At 40.2% G+C, this 22896-nt stretch overlaps 1 protein-coding gene across 1 annotated transcript in view; it reads right to left on the reverse strand.

The window, feature by feature from the left end:
* Prdm5 (PR/SET domain 5) overlaps positions 1-22896 on the reverse strand; it is a 154651-nt gene that overhangs the window by 66307 nt on the left and 65448 nt on the right. The window contains exons 4-8 of the mRNA XM_051152244.1: positions 11598-11772; positions 9765-9939; positions 8035-8156; positions 4547-4626; positions 284-368 (exon numbers count right to left, since the gene is read on the reverse strand). Of these exons, the coding sequence (XP_051008201.1) occupies positions 284-368; positions 4547-4626; positions 8035-8156; positions 9765-9939; positions 11598-11772 (637 nt within the window). The remainder of the gene's footprint in view (positions 1-283; positions 369-4546; positions 4627-8034; positions 8157-9764; positions 9940-11597; positions 11773-22896) is intronic.

A 22896-nucleotide genomic window follows, 5' to 3' on the forward strand; every position in this document is an offset into this window, starting at 1 on the left:
TGACAGGTGCTTGGTGCCATGTCACAGATTTAAAAAAAAAAAAAAATAAGGAAACCAAGGTTCCAAATTCAATGGTGATTTTTTAAGGCCTTTCATACCCTGTGGCCAAGCAACCTTTGAGTTACAGACAAATCCATTTCAAGACAATTAAGAACTTAGAAATCATTTGACTAAGCTAGAATTTATAGCCAGGGCTTCTGATTACTCTTACTCAGTTTCTTGAACAAGGCATGGTAATCTTTTGCAATGATTTTTCAATAGATGTAAGAAGTAGACACTTCACCTGAGTGAGTGATCATGTGACGTTTCAGCTGGTTAGCGGAAATAAATTTTTTCATACATTCTTGACAATCAAATATCTCATGAATCTGAAAAATATTAAATTGACAGTTAAGCCAATTGTTAAAGGCTAATAAACTATAGAAGTTTGAAGCAAAAATGTAAGCATGTAAACACTTGCTAATGCAGGCCCGGCACACACCACTTCAAGTCAGCTTCACCTACACTGAAAGTGTCATGACATACTACCTCGCTAATGCATCATTAGCAAAAAATTATCACAATAAAGCATGAAGTATAGCTGCCTTATTTGTGTGCAGTAAATATACAAACTGTAAAAGATGTTCACAACCAACATATGTTAACTTTGTTATACATAAAATTTAGAGTACAGAGTATGTTACCTCCTCTCTACCTGTAAAAGGAAGGTATAATCATTAATGTTTCAAATGTAGAGTACAGAGCAAATTGTCAACCACAGTGCAGTCTGTATGATGCTGATCTGAAAGCACTAAGCTCACAATGAAGTCCCAAATGACAGGAGGACCACAATAAAAATGAAGGACTAGATAGAATAGCCCATACAAGCAATGACTGATCTCCCATCAAAGATAGGCAATGTGGCCAATAGTGGTATATTAATAATGGTGTGGTCAGGAATTCTTGGTTGAATAAATAGGTTACAGGAGCTTTAACATGGGGTGGGGATTCGACGAATAGATGAGATGTGAGGGTGAAACTGTTTCGCCACTGTAACTATTCTACCACATATGTGTATTCCATGGCATGTTGGATACTTTAAATATAGATGAATAAAATGTATTTTGAAAATAATGTATTCAGAACACAGCCTTAACACACAAGCTAATATATATGTTACAATCGGGTACTATATTAGTTCTTTTCTATCTCAAACCGTAAAGTAGTTGGTCTGGAAAAGAGAAGCGCAGTTTATCATCATGGGGAAGGTGTTCAGCTAAGAGGCAGACAGCATGAAGTCTGCCTTGAGAAGTGCTGTCCAGCCAATGAGCAAGGGCATCAAACAATTGGCTGAAGATTCAAAACTGGTTCTGTCTTCTATTGAAGGTACAATAATTAACCTTAGGCAAACAAATCCTTTCTTCAGAGAGCCAAGACTGAGTCTGTCACTGCAAAATAACTAGATGCAATGGAGGAGATCAGCATGACTGATCCACACATGAGTGGATCGCAGTGGCCATGGCAGTGGAAGAAGGAGAAGAGCTAGAGGCAGGAAGGCTAACACATCCAAGGGCTGTCAGCTGGCCTTGTTCTGTGCTATGTCATGGTGGATCTAAGCCTGAAAACCCTCCTCTAACTACTTAACTATGTAGTGAGCCAGAACTCACTTGCGAGAACCTGGAAAGGGAGGAAAGCAAGCAGCCACTGAGAGACGTCAGGCCTCTGGGGTCTGACTCCTGTCCGTGCAGAGATTCAGCCACACTCCCTTCTGAGCTGAGGTGGATTGTAGTGTGGGGCCTGTGCAGCTGCTGGCAGGAGCACTAGGAACACAAGTGCCCCAGGGCACAAAGGAAGGAAGGACAGCTTCTCCCCGGCAGGTGCCTGCGGGGGCTTCAGCTAAACACGGAAGTTTAGGAAATAAAGACAGGATATGTGATGTTGGATTTAAAGGTGGTAAGTGCAGATTTATATCCTTAAACAGTGCATGTAAAAATTGTAATATATAATTTTATTATGATGACAAGATAGCTTAAAATGACAAATCTTTGATGTCATATAAAATGATTTTAACTGTAATATTCAATTTTTATTGGCATAAAAGGTTTAAAAATTAATCTATGGATATTATAACTGTAAAAATACTGCAAAAGACTCATATTTATTCAATTTTTAACTCTTGTAGTTTTTAAACATGAGACACTTTTCAAGGTTGAATTAATGCTTTTTGCATTAACTATCTTATTTACTGTGGAAAATTAAGGCCATGGGTATTTTTGAAACTTCTAACAAAACATAACAGACAAATGACAGGCTATATTATGTAATTATGCCTAATGTTAAGAAAACATGTTTTGTTGAACTTCCAATTTTCTATGCTGATTTTCAGGGTGATAATTTACTACTTGAAGGCCTAAATGAAATAATTTTAAATAAAAATAATAATTTACTTCATTACAATGCAAAACTGTATACTGTAGTATAAAAGACTCTAGTATGCTGTAAATTAGTATTGTCATAGTGCACCATCTACTGTCAAGGTAAATTACTGCAACTAAACTCTATTAGACACTAGAGCTGGCCAACTAAAATCACTGATATTTTTGAAGTTACTAAAATCTCCTTGATATTGAGAAGGGCTTTGAGGGAGTATTCTAGAACAGAGGCAAGTCTACTTGAACTAACAATTTATCAACATTCTGCAAATGTTCATAACTTGAAGGTCCAGCTGTACCTTCTATATTCCACAAACAGGCATACTTTTTTTCCTACCAAGTTAATCTTTTATGGAGAAATTCTCTATATTATGAAAACATGGAAAATAGAGCATTACTCAAAAGAAGGCCCCATGGCTAAGTCTGCTAAACTACTTTGTTAAAATATCTTAAACCTCATAATCCAAAATTATGTAGATCTAGGAAATTAGTCATAGAAATACATACTTCAACAGATTTAATAATTTTGCCTCAGATTAAGTCTCTTCCAAAGTCCTAGCACTAAGAAGAGAGAAAAGGAACCTGCAGGACTTTGAGAGACTCGGTGTATGCATCAAGTTCCATGATCAACTTCCCACAACCCACACAAAAGCTTGTCTGCAACCCCAGAGCTCTTATGATGGCACAAAGGGCAGAGAAAGGAGAGGACACGGAAGCTCCTGAGCCAGACAACCTGGAGTCTGCAGCAGAGAACAAGAGTCTGTTTCAATTAAGCTAGAAAGGTGAGGACCAACAACGGAGACTGTCTTCGGTCTTCACACATGTGCGCGGCACATGCATGCCTGCACTCACATGTAAACACATGTACACATACGCACACATACACAATTTAAAGGGTGGAACTGGAACCATCTAGACTGACATTCTGCAACTTCAGCACACATACTAAAGTCTGAATGCTATTAAGCAAAGGAGTCTGGCCCCTGTACAAGAAGACACCCAAATCCAAGAGGCCTGTTACATCTTCAAACAGTCTCATAAAATCACCAGCTGGGAACTGCGAACACTAAGAGAATGAACAAAAAATTCTAACCAATCCAATATCCCTTTTCATAAATGAGAAATCTGGCCCAATTGTTATATGGAGAAATTAAAGAAAAAGAAATGGTCTGTATTTGCAATCCATGATTTCTCTGGAATATGAAAAAAAAATCCAGGAGACAACCTTACACTTGTCAGCATGACTGTAACTATTCCATATGTCATAAGTCAAATCCACAGACTTTGTAGGCTAGTAGATGAAAGGTAATGTGAGTATTAAGTCCTGCCAAACTATTATGTAATAAATCTATATGCATACAAATACATAAAAAGCATTTTACAAATCAAAAGAAAAGTAAAAATTCTTATCTCCTCCAAATATTGTCACAGAAATTCTTTTTATGTTCTTAGATTTACTAAATATCTAATGTGTAAAATTAGGAGATACTGTGGATTCTATCATGACAGAAAATGTAAATTCTATTTTCATTCTACCATGTTCTCTATCAACTACTTACTAGTTGCTTGACTAGAGGCTTAATGTTTATATTAGCCTTATACACAAATATAACAGTGATTCTTTTATACTTACTTCAAAATGTTAAGCATATTTTCTACTAATATAATAATTTAATTCTCTTAACTGCACTTGGACGTACACAGCTATCTATACACATGCTTTGTTATTTTAATGTCAAGAAATGGAATGAAGGAACAGTAACTATGTCAGTTTTAGTCTTTTAAATTCATTCTGCTCTCACTTTGTACCAAACTAAACTATAGTATCTGTCCATGTTAATAAAAAGGAAACAAAGCTGTATGTTTTTAAATCACTGATTTATGTTTCCTGAGCAAACACCAACTGAAAACTCTTAAAACCACGGCAGGTGCTCTGTGGGAACCAGCTGGACATGACGCTGGCAGAGAAGAACCAGTCAGCTGACTGTGAACCACACAACCCAAATTCTTCTGCAGCTCACTCGCCTCTGCACACTGGTCCTGACCTTAGAACGCACCGGCCCAGCTAGCAATCTGTCCTAGTATAACATGCACCAAGTGCAGGAGGCAGCTCACAACTGAAGGTTCTCACCCACCTTCCTGTGCTCCTGCAGGCTGGACACCGAGGTGCATCTTCTATTGCACACTGAGCACACAAGTTTTCTCTTGGGATCACCTAAGACAGGGATGAGACACCATCGCAGATTAACTGAGGTTGGCCCGGTATCCCCTCTTCATGATTTCATCAACATGATTTAGAATCCTATGCCGTTTTACTCAAGTCTTTCTCTTCAAACTTGAAAGTCCCGGCTCATCAGTTTCTATATATCAGATACATTTTTCACCTTTCTAGCCTTTAAAATAGTCTTTAGAGAGAAAGTTTTCACAAACCATCAGAACAAAATTAAAATTTTAAAAAGTGCTTTTTAAAGGAAAATGAATATGTTAATTCACAATTTGAACTTTTACCTTTCAGCAAGTGATTTCCTTTCACTGCTACTCATGAACTATTTTTTCAGTACTGAATTCCTGTAGAGTTTGAGCCCATACCTTATTAAGTAAGTGTTTATAAACAGTATAAAGTAAAATCAACCACAATATTATATTAGATTGACAGACTACACTGTTAGACAATCACACCAAAACTAAATTTTGTCTTCTTTTACAGTGGTTATAGGGGCTCATTGCATATTTCAAACTTGGCAACAATTAAAGAAAATACTCAAAATAATTTCAGAATGCAATTTCATAACCTTACTATCTGCACCAACATAAATATCCTCAAAATGATATTTTATAATTATTGGTTTAAAATCTCCTGAAGTAAATATTTAGCATAATGTAGCAGTATGTACCCATCACTTCACCCAAACAAGGTGAGACCCATACCCATTCTCATCCCAACCTCAATGACAGGAGCCCATGACAAGAAGACTAATATCTCAGTGCCATGTGATTATATTGTAGAACTATGTTTATAAAAAAGCAAGCAAACATTTAGGAAAAGAAAGGTATATATTTTCATCCAGATTTTCAAGATACCAAGATATTCACGGTAACAGCAGGTTGATGTAACCTGGTTAAAGCACTCTATAGACTCTACAGGCAAGAAAACTTGGTCGGTGGTGACAACAGGGACTCAAAAGAGAAACTTCTTCCCACAGCAAAATGAACATTAGCTTGTATATACTTGTTCATCAGTCTGTATGTATACTGCAGAAAGACCACTGAGAGAAAACAATCTATCTTTTCCCACCCCCATTATTTGGAACTGTCCACCTTCCTGCCGTAGTTCTTTGAAACAGGCCCTGACTTTCCCATAAGGCAGGTGAGAGGAGGAAAAAGAGAGAAAGAAGTTGACATCTCCACCCATTCATTTCACTTACCCTGCCACTCCTGCCTCTGCTCAGTACCAATCTCCCACCCCTACTCTCTCTTCTTTCTCTTCCTCACATCTCTTTGTCATCTTAGACCTAGAATACTAGATTCATACAGAGAAATATAGAAATAGCTTATAAGGATGCAGAGTTATTTCTCATAAACACAACCTTTCCTTAGCATCAACAGAATTTTGCCTTCCTATGATCAGGTATACATGATATCAAACTTTCAGGAGAGCTGGGGATATGGTGATATAATTAGTGGCAGGGTGAGGTTCTGGGTTAAATCGTCAGCACCATAAAAACAAAACAAACAACAGCAACAAACTTCAGGAGGAGTGACAGAAGCAAGCGATGGTCAGGGAAGACATACAACCTTGTTCACCCACAAACCTACCTACCGTATACTACTGTTTCTACCAAAGGGAAGTTTCACCCATGTTTAAATATTTAACTTGTCTCCCTTTCCTTCCTACAGGCCGGATCATGTGAGAAGGTTATGCTTCATTATCATCCGTACAGAAGTAACAAGGTTTCCTGGCTCCTTGGGTGCCTCTGCTGCTTTATACAGAGTCCTCAGTCATTCCTGAGTGCTGTTCTCCTTGCTCTAACAGGAAGTGCCCTCACCATCATCCTTAGGGAAAGGAAGAGAAGCATAGAGATCCTATGGATGGGAAGCTGAAGTCATGTGCCAAACCAAGCGAGAGGTGTGCATGGAGACCCGAGCTTTCACACCTTATCACAACCTGCAACATGGGGTAATGACGATGGAACAAAATCTTTAGGTATGAAATGTTTCCTGCAAAATCACCACAAATGCCCCCCCCAAAGCTGCAATAGAAAGCAACCCAAGGCCAATTACAAGAAGTCTCAAAAATTACACTACGAACACAGCAGGAAGACCATATGCCCAGTGATGAGGACAGAAAAGTTTCCAGAGTTGTAGCATCCATCTGGCTTTTTTTACTTAGTTCAGCAAAGTTGACTTTAAAACTGACATAAAAAGATGGAGAAAATTAAGAACATCATTTTAGCCAAAGCAGCATTAAAAAAGAAAAAAACTACGAAGGCAAATCTATCAAAAAGTTATGCCTGCTTCTGCCATCATATGAAAGGAAACCAGTGTATTTTAAATTCAGCAAGGGAAGTCATTTTCCATATACCAGCCATATGTTCTTCAAAAAGAAAGCCACAAAACAGTGCTGGGAAGTCTTAATGATTGGCACCCCTTGAAGGTTGGTTCACAGCGCTTCACCTCCTGCCACTAGAGCATTGTTCATGACTCCCAGTGTGCAGGCTCAGTCAGTGAGGAAGTGAGGCCTGCAGCCATGCTTGCGTTAACCTCCATCACCTTATTATTAATGTCAGTTATTTTTAGGCAACAGAGGTCCCAGGTCATCAGTCACTCATTTCACCTAGTTGTAAAAAGAGTTTCCAGCCTACCCAAAGGCACATTTCAACCTGCTTCCAAGAAGTGAAGGGTAAAAACAAAGACATGAGAAAAGGACATGCGCAGCATGGAATGATGGATTCCCTAGGTATCAAACTCCCTTACCAAACAGACAGTAAAGAAAAGAAAAGGCCCCACAGTGCAATAGGTATCCCAACCCAAAATATATTTATCCATAACCAAGAAAGTACCAAGGACAAAATCCTAAGTGCCATTCAAGCATTATATTTGTTTTCTTGTTTGGCTAGTGATTACAAGGAATCAAGCCAAGTGTCTGCTGAAAATTCAAATATTTTCAATTGCATGCCAAAATATGGCTAGGAACTCTCTCCAGTATATAAGAAATGCAAGCTCTAAAGTCACCAAAAATTTCCTGTAAAAATATTAAGGCAGAAGTACATCACTTCATGCTTTCAAAGTGAACCTACAAATTATCAATTTCAACAATGTACGAGAAAAATAAAGCTTATAGACTAAAACAGTGAAGTGATCAAACAGTATACCTGAGTGACAAGAACAGCTACGTGTGAGCCTGGATTATGGTAATGATCAATTCAGACGTGGGAAAATAATAAATGCTGCTGAAATCAACTTGGAAAAATAGTGTGCAGTGAAACACACAGAGAAGTAAGATGGGCTTCTGTGTGATGGACAATGGGAAAGCCAGCTCCCTCCTCACAAAAGAATCAAAAACAGATCCTGTGGCCTGGGGAGGGGGAGCTAAGTTAGTAAAGACTGTCCAATGCCTCCTCACCAGTGTGGACATTCTCCTGGTGCCTTTTCAGGCCATCCTTGCTTTTCAGCCTCTTCCCACAGCTGTCGGCTTTGCACACAAACCTGGCATCCCCTCGGCAAGCCTTCTGGTGCTGCTCAAAACTATAAGACAAGTAGCAAGGGGGCAAAAGAAATGATGAAGACATACCTACAGACTCAAACATCACAGCAGGCTTCTGTAACCCATGCCTCCTGGGACATGCTTCCTGCAGGAGCCCTGGGGTCATTTCCTGTATTCATTATGTAGGTGAGAAAGGTGCATTTAAATCCTTCAGTGTACTTAGTATAGTGCTGCCTCACTCCAAGTATGAAATTCTGCATGCAAAAATGACCTGCAAATCTGTAAAGGCCATGTTATAACTAGACACTAAACCTAAGTGCTGAACTGAGAGAAGAATTGCAAACAGAACACTGATGGAGAATCCTTCACGCTGATTATGGATGCTCAGGGAAGAACACTGAAGAGTCAGGGGAGGAAGCAAGGGTATCCAGTTATGCTCCCATCCCCCTGCCACCCTACCTTGGTCTTCTCCATTTTTTAAAAATAAAGATTTATTTATTATTTTTACAGCATTTTGCTTGCATGTGTGCCTGCAGGCCAGAAGGGGGCACCAGATCACATTATAGATGGTTGCCACACCATGTGGTTGCTGGGAATTGAACTCCGGATCTTTGGAACAGCTCCATTTTTAATGGTACCCGATTTACCTCTAAGCTATAGCTCAAAATATAATACAATGCAATAAATATACATATAAATGCTAACTAGAACACAAGCTAAAGTTCATATTAAAAAAGTATATAACTATCAGTTGGGTGTTTAAAGAAAAAGTTAATAAAAATATCTAAATGTTTAACCCATCCTAAAGGCATCACTTTTTCAAAGATTTGTTACTTCTAAGTAAAATTATTTTCATATTTTATAAGCAAAATCTGATAATATAATATATAGAAATCATATCCATACATACATAACAGATAGATAATACATAGATAGATAGATAGACAGACAGACAGACAGGAAATGGCATACTTTGGAGTCAAACTTTAAACAAAGAAGAAAACATTAAGCATGGAAGATGTTTTATGCAGTAAGATGAGAGTCTGTTAAGTGTGGAAGTTTAGTGTCTGTACATTCTCTCACTGTTGGTAACTCTGCTATTACAAAGTGTTAGCATAGAGACTAATGTTACCTGTTGTAAGGATACGTGATTAAGATAAGGTAAAAGGGAAATTCACGTTAAGTCACCACACTGCCACACACTGGTCCATTCACCTTCCAACCACTCTTCCCAGCCACTGAGATGGGTGGTGCGTCCCATCCTTCTGCTGTTGCTATGCTCGCGTCTTCAGTACTCGAGAGTAAATAAGTGAAGTCTAGCAAAGAACCTCAATGTACCGGCTAAACTGTGCATATGTAAATTTCAGATTAGTAAACCGTTAAGCATGATATTTAATGGCAAGCACCAAGCAGACAGAGAAGGGCTAGCATAAATAATATTTACCTGGAAATCTCATGGCCAGACCATTCAAAACTCACCAAGATACGCTCAGAAAAGAGAAGCTCATGGCAAAGCGGGCTGACCTCCACTTTGCCCGCGCACACACTGGTACATACTCACACACAGAGACACACATTCAGACCTATAACAAGTGAAACGAACAATCCCAGTGTTTGTGCAGAAGCTGAAACACGCCGAGCATACGCACTGTCTCTGCAAGGCCTGCCTCACGGGGAATTTCTTCCCGCACTTCTCGCATTTGAACTCTTTCTCCCCTGTGGGCGTCTGGTGCAAGGTCTGAAGGTGCTCAGAAAGGATTTCCTCGCTGGGAAAGCTCGATTCACACTGCGGACAGGCAAAGTCCTCTTCACCGCCGAGGTGACCTGTGTGACGTTACAACACTGGAGGTCACAAGCCAGGAACTAGCTTTGGCCCCATTTCAAAATTAAACTACTTGCCTCTACTACAGTAATAATTTTTTTTTGGCTCAAACATATCTTTATTAATAAAAAAGGAACCTTTACAATACGCACGTTTGCCAATGAGAAATAAGTTTGTTTATTCCTGTGGTATAGAAATCTGTCCTTCAAGATTTGCCAAACTCTTGCAAAGCATTTTGTGCAGCATGCTATCATGTTGGTTGTGGAGTTTTTTCCCCCCCTCAAAACAAACTAACAAGAAACAAAAGCAAAATACTGTTTACATGTTTGAAGAGGTATTGGTGAGCAAATATTAGCATTATCCACATTAAACAGAAAACAAAAATGTTGTCAGAAAAAGTATTTTAAAAATAATTTTATCACATTTCACAGAAGTAATACAAAATCACTTTTGATCTCCAGTTTCCTCTTTAATGTAATGCTTCGGATCAGAAATGACATTTAATGCTGAACTGCAAAGCAATTCTTTTCCTGGAAAATTGATCATTGTTAGTTCACTCCAGCTTTACAAGGAGAAAAAGTCTAACAGATATAAAGTATCTTGAATTGTCGGTGGGAAATCTCACTCATATTTGAAATAGGCACATCATGAAATCAATGCTGACTGTGGCAGGTACAGTGGGTGAGGCACGCCTGTTGCACAGGCCTGGCAGACCTTCACCCAAGTTCTTCAGAATGCCATTAAAGTTACATATTTTTGCGTTGTTTTCCAGTAAAATGAGAGTTAAAATGTAATAAATATGAAAAAATTAAAATAACCAATAATGCCACCCTGAAGACACAGCTGCTGCCTACCAAAATACGTGTGTTCAGTCTGTAAAAAGCAATGTCTGCAATCATACCTCATGAACACTCTTTCCTGTTGCTCTTTTCATCACCTCTAATTCTAAGTCATTTATATACTTAAAGGGCCATATTCATAAATTCAAACTCTGCACCAGTAAACATGTGAATGACATACTGTTTCTTTTTGGGGGATTGTGTTTATTTTTCATATTGCTATTTACCTCAAATTTTCTGCAGAGAAAAACACAGGCTCAATAATAACTGATTTTTCACAGCAGTTGACAACTAGCTAGCATCTATCTCCTGAACTGCAAGTTTCACCTATGGTCACCTGAAGTTTTTGGTCCCTAAGCTAAGACTAACTAGCAATCCTGCCAGGCCCTGTGACCAAACAGAAATAGATCTCTGGAAGGTGCATATTACCAGAAGATCTCAGAAGAGAAGACCTCCAGGCACAGCACGGCCACCCTGTACATCTGTCTTCCTCATGTGTGCATGGCACAGATCCCCCAGAGCCTGAGCCACTTCCTTACTGCCCATTGGCAGAGCTAGCTCAGGAGAACACAGCCCTTTGCTGTGTGTTACTACAGTGACACCATGGATCAGGGCTGCCCCCCTTACCTTGGCCACCCTACAGGACATAACTGTTACTCACCACAAACAGTCTCTTCCTGCTATTCAGAAATGAAGAATAGTTTTGACAAAAGCTATTTTAACAATACCATATCATAATTATCCACGCATAACTCAAGTAAATCAAGCTACCTTCCTCCTCCACATCTCTTCCTTCAGATCACCAAGAGAAGACACAGTACCTTTGCTTCCAGCTGGTGGCTGTCCCTTAGAGTGGTCAACTTTGCCCTCTTTGGTCATGGTCAGAGCTTGCTGTTCTGCCTCCTCTGCCTCCACATCACTGTCCAGGTAGCCAATCAGAAGCTCTGTATCTGTTTCAATATCATCAACTGCCAAGTAAAAAATATTTTCTCCTTCCTGAAACAAAGTTAGAAGAAATGTCAAGGCATCACCTTAAAGCTTCTGACATCACTTTAAGATCTATTAACTTAGTATGAGGTATTGATAATAACACCTGTCAGCACCTGGGAATGGAAACAAACAAGCAGGAGTTCAAGATTAGGCTCAGATACAAAGTAAGATCAAGGCCAGGCTAGGCTATGGGAGACTTTGTCTCAAAACACAAACAAGCAAACAAACAAGTAAGTATTATAATGAGATAACTTAGGACCGTGGGCTTGTGAGACACATAGACTATGCAACCAAAGAAACCAGCTTGAAGCTAGAGTGAAGTTGAGATGTGTCCACACCCTGGAAATCTCAATCTTGAGACTGGCAGGAGTAAGTATTACTTCCTCCCTCTTCTGTGCCTGCATGCCCTACCTTTGCAATTCTTCATGCAAATAAAGCATTCTCAGCACCTCAGCCCTAGACAACAATGTTCACTCACCCAAAAACCCATACCCACTTCCCTATTGTCCACCAATAAAGAGAGCTGTATCACTGGAAGAGCTGTGTCACTAAAAGGGCTGTAACACTAAGGAAGCAGTATCAGAGAGGTCTTTCTCCCTCCAGGCATTCACTGGCAGACTGAGATACAGCCACCCACCTGGCTAAGCTTCACTCATTCTGGTCCAGCATCTGTGTGCTTCGGTACCTAGATGCCCCAGGAGGAAGAAGCAGGACACAGGCCTCAAACAGACATGGGGCCCATTAAAAGTTACCATTAATTCTTTTTAATCTCTAGTTGATCTGGATGCTGAAAACATTCAAGTCACCTGACATCCAAAATACAACTATATGCAAATATTAAGATGAGTGAGTTCATACCAATTGTACTTATAAATAAGTAAGTATGCATTAATGGTTTTTGTTCTGATCAGTATTACATATAAAATTAGAAGAGAAAATGCTGACACAAACAAGACAGAACATAAATTCTTTTCAGAAAGAATTTCTAGGGGCTAGAGAGATGCCTCGGTGGTTAAGAGCACTGCCTGTTCTCCCAAAGGACCCTGGTTCAATTTTCAGCACCCACATGGGCAGCTCACAACTGTCCGTAACTCCAAGATCTGACACCTTCACACCAACGCACATAGATTAAAACTAAATAAAATATTAAAAAAAAAAAAAAAGAATTTCCAAAGAGCTGAACCAGAAATACCAAAGATTCTAGACTCAGGAACTTCAAGGTATTGAGTGGTCCTGTGCACCTCATTTCTTTGGCCTTGCTTATCCTACAGAAATGACTGAAAGCAGAGAAAAAGATAAAAGGCAACCAATGGCATTGGCTTTATTTATTTTTTTAAAGAAATTCTAGCAGGCAGGAACCAGTAACAGTTGAAATGATAAGTACGCTGGAGGACATTCAACCAGTAGCAGACACACAGGAGGAACATGCTGAACTAAGGAATTCTCCAAGAATGTTCTCTCTTAGATTAAAATTGGTACATAATGCCTCCCTGGGCCTTGGGCCAATCTCCAGTCCTGGGGCTGCAAGGCTGGCTGTCGCAGGAGAAACACCCACAGTGGGTTTTCTCACATAACTGAGGAGCCTCCCTGAGACAATTCCTAGTATGCTTGCTGAAGATAAACAGAGGAAATACATAGAATGAATCTATTTCCTCACGGACAAAATGAGGAATGAGCAAGGGAAAAAGGTTCCATTAAGGAATAAAATTCAATAAACTACAAAGCACAAAATGAAGCTTTCATTAGTTTGACAATCAGTTACACGCTAAAGTTGAAATGCACAGTGAGAAAGAGACAAAGGGGGAGGGAAAGAGGGGTGTGCAATAGCTGTTTGGATGCACTTGTGCAGCACACACAAGCAGAACCCCAGGAACTACTGAACAGTCCATGCACTTATCACTGTCAGGAACAGAAAGGAGCTACTCTGTATGGCTTTTCTTGAGCTCTCCAACTAACTCCCCCACCCCTGTTGCTGTGTCAACATATGCAACAAAAGTAACTTAAGGAAGAAGGCTTCATTTGAGAGTTTGATCCATCATGGTCTGGGAAGTCATGGCTCTGGGAGCAGGAAGCAGCTGGTCATATTGCAGCTGCAGTAAAGAAGCAGAGAGGGTGAGGGGGAAAGGGAGGGGGAGAAGGGGGATGGGGAGAGAGAAGGAGAGGGGAGGGGGAGAGAGAAGGAGAGGGAAGGGGGAGAGAGAGAGAGAGAGAGAGAGAGAGAGAGAGAGAGAGAGAGAGAGAAGAGAAGAGAAGAGAAGAGAAGAGAAGAAGAAGAAGAGGAGGAGGAGGAGGAGGAGAGAAGAGAAGACTAGACTGTGCTCAGCTCCATTTCTTGTTTTTATTAGGTCAGATGGTGCCGACCCATGTTCAGGGTGAGTCTTCCCATGGGCCTCAATTAAGCCTTTCTCAAAGGACTCTCAGAGACACGTACAGAGGTTGAGTATCCTCTCATGTTGGCAATGATGATAATAAACACAGCATTTGAGAAAGGTCTCACTGTATAGCCCCAGCTCACCTAATGCTATAATGACAGGCTATATGTTCAATATGAACTTGTGACAATTCTTCTGGCCCTGTTTCCCAAGTTCTAGGATTATAAAAGTGTACCTCCATGTCCAGTTATTTTTATTTTTTAGTTTATTTTTGTAATTTAAAAAACAAAACACACATGTTAGAGTTCCCTGGAGAAAACCAGAAATGAAAATCATTATTCACCGATATGAGAGGGAAAACTCAGTCTGTGCTCAGTTGCAGTTGATGAGACCATGTTTCAGAACATCTATACCTCAAGAAAGAGTTATTTCTAATTAGGAAAATGCAGCAATTTGTATAAACCATTACTCTGAATGTAAAATAACAAAGAAGCAAGAGGGCACAGGCCGTCAGTAGAAGAGACTAAATCAGAACAAGTCCCTCAGAACCAGCCCTTCAGAACCAGCCCTCAGAACCAGCCCCCCAGAACCAGCCCTCAGAACCAGCCCCTCAGAACTAGCCCTCAGAACTAGCCCCTCAGAACCAGCCCCCCAGAACCAGCCCTCAGAACCAGCCCCTCAGACCCAGCCCCCCAGAACCAGCCCCTCAGAACTAGCCCTCAGAACCAGCCCCCCAGAACCAGCCCCTCAGAACTAGCCCTCAGAACTAGCCCTCAGAACCAGCCCCTCAGAACTAGCTCTCAGAACCAGCCCCTCAGAACAAGCCCCTTCAAAACCAGGCCCTCCCAGTTCTCGTTTTTTTCTAAGCAAGTGAGGACTCCTCTAATGAAGGCCTCAGACACAACAATAAATCTTAGTGCTTATCTGACCAACATCCATGAAAACTAATTGAAACCACCCTCTGGCACATCAGTCATTTCGTGATGGTTTGCCTAGCAGCAGATATTTAATTTTAAAACACGATAACATTATATTAAACTATAACTTTGAGGGATGCATGTTTATTGGGAGGCTCTGTAATGAAAGCAGGGTTCAATATTTACTAGACTTTTAACAAAAGCAATGGAAGCACTTCACAATCTGAAGTGCTAGGCGACATTACAGTATAAAGAAAAACACAGCTACAGGGGTAGCATGCATTTTCTTAAGAAAGGAGAAAAATCCTTCTGCATATAATTCATATCATTACCCAGACCTAGAGTCTGTTTCTCTGCCTTTGTGACCATGGTGTTAAGATCACATGCTTAAATCTCTTCCTTTTCTACCATACAGTGAGGATCTTGACTGTGTCCTCAAGGTCCACTTGTTGAAGGCTTGGTCTCTAACCAGTTATGCTACTGAGAGAGGGTGGAGCCTTTGGGAGGTAGGGTATAGTTGCAGAAAATTGACTTAGGGTATATCCTCAATGGGACTACATAGCTTCTGGACTCTTTTTTTTTTTTTTTTTTTCTTTGCTTTCCTCACATCATTCCTGACCACAGGTCACAAACAAAAGCCAACTAATCTGGACCTGAACATGCGAACCAAATGATCCAAATGGGTACACTGTACTAATTTTTAATGTCATCACAATTCCTGTAACTTCCATCTTGATATTATCTCCTTTGCAGAGCTCTGTCAGCATCTGTCATGTTACTAATTTCTGGAGCCCTGTGGAGCTGTTTTCTAACCTGCGTGTTCACTCAGTGCCTGTCATCTCATGCTCTGTGGTGGGAAGAGTGTAAAGAGCACAGATCGAGGAGCTAGAGAGATTACTCGGGCACACAGTGTTCTTCCAGAGGACCGGAATTGAGTTCCCCATACCTATGCGGGGCAGCTCAGATCCACCTGTAACTGCAGCTCCAGAGGATCTAATAACGTGGGCCTCCACAGACACTTGCACACACATAAGCACAGGCTTACACTCAGATAAAAAGACATACACAAAATGAAGAATGACAAAAAGAATACATTTTTTTTAAATGAGAAAAGCTGTTATAATTTCGCTCTGCAAATTGAAACAGAATAGTCTGCATGGAGACAGAATAGATTTGGAGGAAGCCACTGACACAAAGCCAAAAGCAAGAGCAGGAAACAGAATTAAAAAATCAAGGTCAGGATTTCTGAAATCAGGAATGCAGTTCACAAAAAGTTATGAGTTCATTGCTCAGCCTTGTTCACAGCTGTTGCAATGCTACATGCACAAGTTCACTGCAAATAAAAGGAATCTTAGAACATGTGTATGCCTAGTGTTCTTTCCTCAATGTCAAGATGCTGACCAATTGATTTCTGGTGAAATTGGTCTGTCTTCATGTCTTTTTTTTTTTTTATTAATTTATTCCTGTTACATCTCAATGGTTATCCCATCCCTTGTATCCTCCCATTCTTCCCTCCCTCCCATTTTCCCCTTAGTTTGAGCAGGACTCCCTGGGCCCAAATCTGCCTATCATAATGTTCTACTTGTAGGTTTCTAGGACCCTCTGGATCCTTCTATTTTGCTATTCTCCCATGCTTCTCTCATCTAGAGTCCCAATAGGATGTCCTCCCTCTGTCCCAGTTTCCTGGTAAGTGAAGGCTTTCATGGGACATAGCCCTTGGGCTAGTATGCAGATATAAGTGAGTATATACCATTTGAGTCTTTCTGCTTCTGGGTTAACTCACTCATTATGATCATTTCTAGTTAAATCCATTTGTCCACAAATTTCAGGAATTCCTTGTTTTTAATAGCTGAGTAGTATTCCATAGTGTATATGTACCACCGTTTCTTTATCCATTCTACTGAGGGACACTTAGGCTGTTTCCATGTTCAAAAATATAAATTTTAAAGTGAGTATGACTCTAACGCACTGGGACTCAACAATACCTCCCTACTATCAGGAGGCCATTTTGACATTCTGACCCTCATATTTGTTTCTCTTTTTTACACCCATTATTTCTGTTCATGACTTAGTCACATGAGCATAGTCCTCCTTGCAGGAATTTAGTATCTTGGGGATTCACTTCCCTCGGCCTCAACTTTAGTGCTATGATACTGTTTATGGTCTGCCTAAGGTTTTGGGTGACTATCTGGAGATTTATAAAGTTGTATAAGTCAGTACTCTGCTCAAAAGTCACTATTCTCAAACCATATACCATGGAATGCTCAGCTGTGACTCATCTCTTACATTGCTGCTCATGGTGCCTCTTCCCATTTTGTTTGACTGTAGTCCCGCCTAAGGCTTGGCACATCGCTTCTCCATTTGGCCATCTACAATTTCCAAGTGTTGTAGCACCCTAAATGCCCAATCTGTTTCCAGAGTTAAATATGTAACAACCTGTTTTTAAAGATTTATCAATCCCCACTATTATGGGACAATAGAAATAAAGATAGATATTATAAAGATATAAACGTCTAAACCAACATGTGTGTACTAGAGGGAACATCAACTGAAAAATATGCCTCTGTAAGACTGGACTGCATGCAAAGCTGTAGGGCATTTTCTTAACTAGTGGTTAATGTGGGAGAGCCAAGCTCACTGTATGTGATGCCTGGGCTGGTGGCCCTGCGTTCTAAAAGAAAGATGCAGAACAAGCAGTGGGGAGCAAGCCAGTTTTATAGCCTGTGGATCAGTTCCTACCTCCAGGTTCCTGACCTGTTTGACCTGACCTCATCATATGCTTAGTAACCAGGAGTGTCAGCTATTAGTATTTATTCATTTAATTATGTGTATTTATGCTGTGTTGTGTGGGGCATGAACATGTGCATGTGCATGTGAGTGTCCACTGAAGCCAGAAATCCTGTCATCAGAGACATATAGGAAGTAAGTCTAGGCTAAAATGCCCCAGGGAAGGCCCCCAGGGCCTCCACCTAGGCCTCAGTTAGGGCCTGACTCCAGCTGGGATCAAGTACTGAAGAACAGGGCCTAGAAGGTACATAGCACATGTCACACAGTGGGTCTGGCACTCTGCCATATGCATCTTTGCTTTGAGCTAATAAGACAACAAAAGCAACAATGCCATTTAGGAAAATAGAAGAAGCTATAAAAATGGTTTGTGGCTCAATTTTCCAGTCTTAACCAATTTACAAACAAAAAACAACTACAATATTTGTTGTTAATGTTTTGAATCAGCATGTTCTCTATACATAAAAATCTGCTATTATATATGCATATACCCATATACCAAATAAGATGAGTCAATGCAGCAATTCTTAAAGCTAATTATTATTCTTTAATAAATCTGCTAAATCACCAAATGTCTCCAACCATAAAGGGGGGAAACTCTTGTATTTGATGTTTTACCTGGAGGACCTACAACTTCCTATATACTACACAACCTTGGCCTCATGCTATGGAGATATTTATCTTCCAGTTACGAGCATATCTGTCCTTAAGATACACCATAGTAGGCTCCCAGATGTGCTGCGTGAGAAGCACATTTACATAGGAATATAAAGGCATTTCTTCTGTCTTTGCCTTGCTGTTCCTGGGCTGAGTCAATTGGGCAAGCCTCCTTTCCCCGCAGAGCCTCTATTTCAGCTACAAAGCTATGATGTGGGCTTATCTCTTCCTTTGTTAGGCTAGAGTCAGACACAAGCGAAAGAGAGTCCAGTCAATGGAGCAAAAGGAAAAGTGCTCATACAATTTTGTCTCTAAGACCCTGTCCCACTTAAGAAAGGTTGGTATAAATTAAGAAAACTATCTAAACAGGTTGCAATAAAAAACTGGAAAATGCATTCTTGTAAGACAGCCAGTTCTCTTCTCAAAATCACACAGAGCAATTTACACCATCATTTAATGAGAGTTTTTTTAACCTTGACTACTATACTATGACAGCGGTTAGGACCAAGTTAACTCAAGATGCCTTTCTGTTAAATTCTTTATAATTCTATCACTTAATAAACAACTCTTTCCTGATCATTTGGGAGATAAATCTGACTTGGAGGGCTGGAAATATTGTTCAGTGGCTAAGCAGCTGCTGCTATTTCTAAGGGCTTCAATTCTATTCCCAGCACCCACATTAGCAGCTTATAACTGTTGTAACTCCAGCTCCCAGGAATCCAACACCCTCTTCTTGCCACCTTAAGTATCCACACTCACATGGCATGCGTGCGCACGCGCACACACACACCCCCCCCAAAACAAATAGATACATCTTCTAAAAAGAATCCTGCTTTCGAAGTCCCTACCTCCTTTCAACACCAACATTACATATAAACCTCAACTTTCCCTGACAATTTGTCTGTCATCCCAGGCCTCACTGGAATAGATTTCATGAACTCAGGCATGGGAGGTTTTCTTCTGCTATTTGGAAACAGCAAAAGTAACTCTATCTCCTTCCACAAGAAAATATGAATTCCCACTGTGTGAAAATAAACATAACTCCAGAGGAGGGCATGCGTGCTTTGGTACTTCAGCTGCGTCTGTCTGTGACATAACCTGGTTCTTGTTTACTTGTTGGCAGGCTGCTGTCCACATGTGGATGATATAAGGGAAACCATGATTATACACTTGGCAAAGGCACAATTATTCTATTGAAGAGGCAGTAAGCTGTGAAAATCCACACCATCCAGCTGAACTGACCAGCAGGTAATGCAAACACAAGGAAAATCAGATCCAAAGCAAACCTTGGGCTTACAAAATTAATACTTTACACTAGAGTAGAGAAATTTTGAACTGATACTCTACCCAATAGTTACTTGAATAAAAATGAAAGTTTAAAAAGGAAATAAGACAGTAATATGTGATACTTACTATCATCTCACTTAACCCTTCCTTACTAATCTCAATCTGCATAAAAACATTTCTACAAGATGAGAAACATCAGGAAAAAATTTATGCAGTAAAAATGACTTATCTACAACATTACTCTAACAACAAAATATGTTTAAAATGAGATATAACTACTATCGATGAAGCATTTGAACCTATTAAGTACAGCAAGCTGCCACATGACTCCAAACTCCCTAGAAGTTCCTGCACTCTAGACATGTGTGAGCAGATGGCATGCACTCACACATGGGATTCCAATGGTAACAACATGAGCCACATCTAAGCAAAGGCTTTGAAAGTCCTCACTAATGTTTTTTTTTTTTGCCAGGAAAACACACAGCTGCAGTTTAAAAAAAAAAAAAAAAAAACCCTTTCCTTTGGATACCATGTGGGTGAAGCAGCCATACATATGCAAACAAGAATAAGACTTTATTTACTACTATACACTATTAGAGCTTAGCCAGACATAATGGTAACACTGTATTCAGGAATTCAAGACCAGCTTCAGCTACAAAGCAACACCTCATCTGAAACTCTAAAGAAAAAACAAGCAGCTGTGATGATGCACACCTTATCCCAGGCATCCCGGGGATGGGGAGCCAATTCACAGAAGGAGCACCTTGAGGGAGAGGCCAGTCTGGGCTATAGAAAACACCTTGCTGCAAAAACAAACAAGGTAATTTTGGGCTATCTGTGGCAGTGGTCTTCACAGTGAAAGTGACTGACACACTTACAACCAGATTAATAGTTTCAAAACTTTTAGATAAAAAAGAAAATAACTTAAAATCACAAGGTGACATAAGGCAAGAAAAGAACAAGTTGTGTTTAGAATGACGAAAAAGGCAGAGCAATCCTGTCTTTATGTCCAGGTCACCTTGAGCAGGCACAAGAAAAACAAAGTCTCAAACAAGTGCAAAGAAATCTGTTTCCTTTAGAATCCTGGCCTGTGATCAACCACACATCAGGGAACAGTTCACACTATCCTGGGGAACAGATGCAATCTTAAAAACTAAGCCTGTGAGCAGAGAGTCACCCCTTGCATATCCCTAAGCAAACACAGACAATCCTTTTCTGAGACTCACTAGGTGAGATTGTTGTGAGGTGAAAGAAAGGGAAGCAAACCATGGCTCTGCCTGCAGGAAAACAAAATCAGGTGGATACAACTATAGTTCACCTTTTTCTTGCATATGGTTTGTCAAACACTAAGAAATTTGAGAACAAAATAGCACTACAAGGATAAGAAGCCCAGGGTGCCATGTCATATGTACACAAGCCCCGGCACAGGGCAGTGCTCTGCACAGACACTTCCAAACCTGAAGCTCCTTCAACTAACTCCACACCAGGTGCCTGGTGGATGTGGCTGAAGTTGTCCTCAGAGCTGACTATAGTGATGCTGGGATGTTCTTCTCAGGCAGAATGGGTTCTCTGGTTGCCACATTATGTTTTCACACAGTAACAAATTCTAATGTGAGATACTATACTGAGAATGAAAAAGCCTTTGGTCATGAACCAAAAATTTGATAGAGAAATGCATAATTGTTTTTAAGTGAAAATAAAATATTTGAAATGTAAATTGTATAGCTTCCCAACCGAGCTAGCTTTGCACAACTGATAAAATATCAATCCATATCACATCATGAAAGAAGCGTTCCCACTACATAACCATACCAGAGGCCTGGGCAGCTGGCCCCAGGCTGCTCAGCTCTCTCTTACTACATCTGAATTGATTTACCTGAATCCTTGACTTATGGGAAACTCCATCATGGAAGGGATTATATCTCAAGCTATGTGTGTTATCATTCCCAAGATATTTACTATGCCACATTGTACCAGCATTATCTGAATTCAGGTTTCTCCTTCCTCCTGCCTCTGCTGTTGCTGAATTTCTTACATTTCTCACTGTTTTGATCAAATTTCTGATAAGAACAACTTAAAAAGAGTTGATTTTGGCTTATAACTCAAGGTGGTACACCCTATCATCGCAGGAGAGCACGGCAGCTGTTCATATGGCTTCTGCCACCGAGAGAAAGAAAACAGGAAATAGGGGTAGGGAAGATGCCTCAAAGAAGGCCCCACTCGTCCACTACCTCCACCTACGTCCCAGAAAAGGCCTCACTCCAGCTGGTGTGAAGTGTTGAAACATGGAGCCTAGAGGGCATATTTGATGCACCACACATTTGTACCTGGAACTGTATCCTCCCAAGGTCCGGCACTCCACCACATGCATATTTGTTTTGAACTAATAAGACAACAGAATGCAATAATGTCATTCAGGAAAATAGAAGCAGCTACAATTTCTGTTTTTAACTAATTTTAAGTAATACAACAGTTAGCCAACAGTTGGGGGAGGCTTATCTATAAGGTGAAATAGAGGAGTGGCTGCGAGGGTGTGTGTTGTTAAAAAGAACAGTGTCCGAAGACACAGGCGGCTAATGGCACTGGGAGTTGCTGAGAAATCTAGTCAAAGGAGGTAAGTGTGTATGTGTGTGTGTGTGTGTGTGTGTGTGTGTGTGTGTGTGTGTGTGTGTGTGTGTATTGTGGCCTAGTGACACAGTCCACAGTGACCTGAGGAAAAACCACCAACTACATAAGGTAAAAGAGGTCAGGGAAGCGTAGGGAGAACACACTGGCGGTAAGGATGTGGACATAGCACGGAAGGCGGGCAAAGGGCTGGAGACAAGTACATCAACAAGTTTCACTTACACTTAGAGCCAGGAGCCTAATTCAAAAAGCATAGGTACCATTCTTTAAGCCAAGAAAGGAGAGAACAGTTATGTTTGTAGTGTAATGTGCTGTGTAAGGTTAAGATATCTTAGTATTATTTGTGTCCCTTTCTTAACATTCACAAAATAGGCATATGCATTTTTAGAGCTGTGTTTAAACTGTAGTGTGCTTTCAAATATTAAAACAGACAACATAATATTTTTCTATAGCAATATCATCTTAATCAATGAACTTCGAAATAGGTG

This window comes from Acomys russatus, chromosome 10, assembly GCF_903995435.1.
Source record: "Acomys russatus chromosome 10, mAcoRus1.1, whole genome shotgun sequence".
NCBI lineage: Eukaryota > Metazoa > Chordata > Mammalia > Rodentia > Muridae > Acomys > Acomys russatus.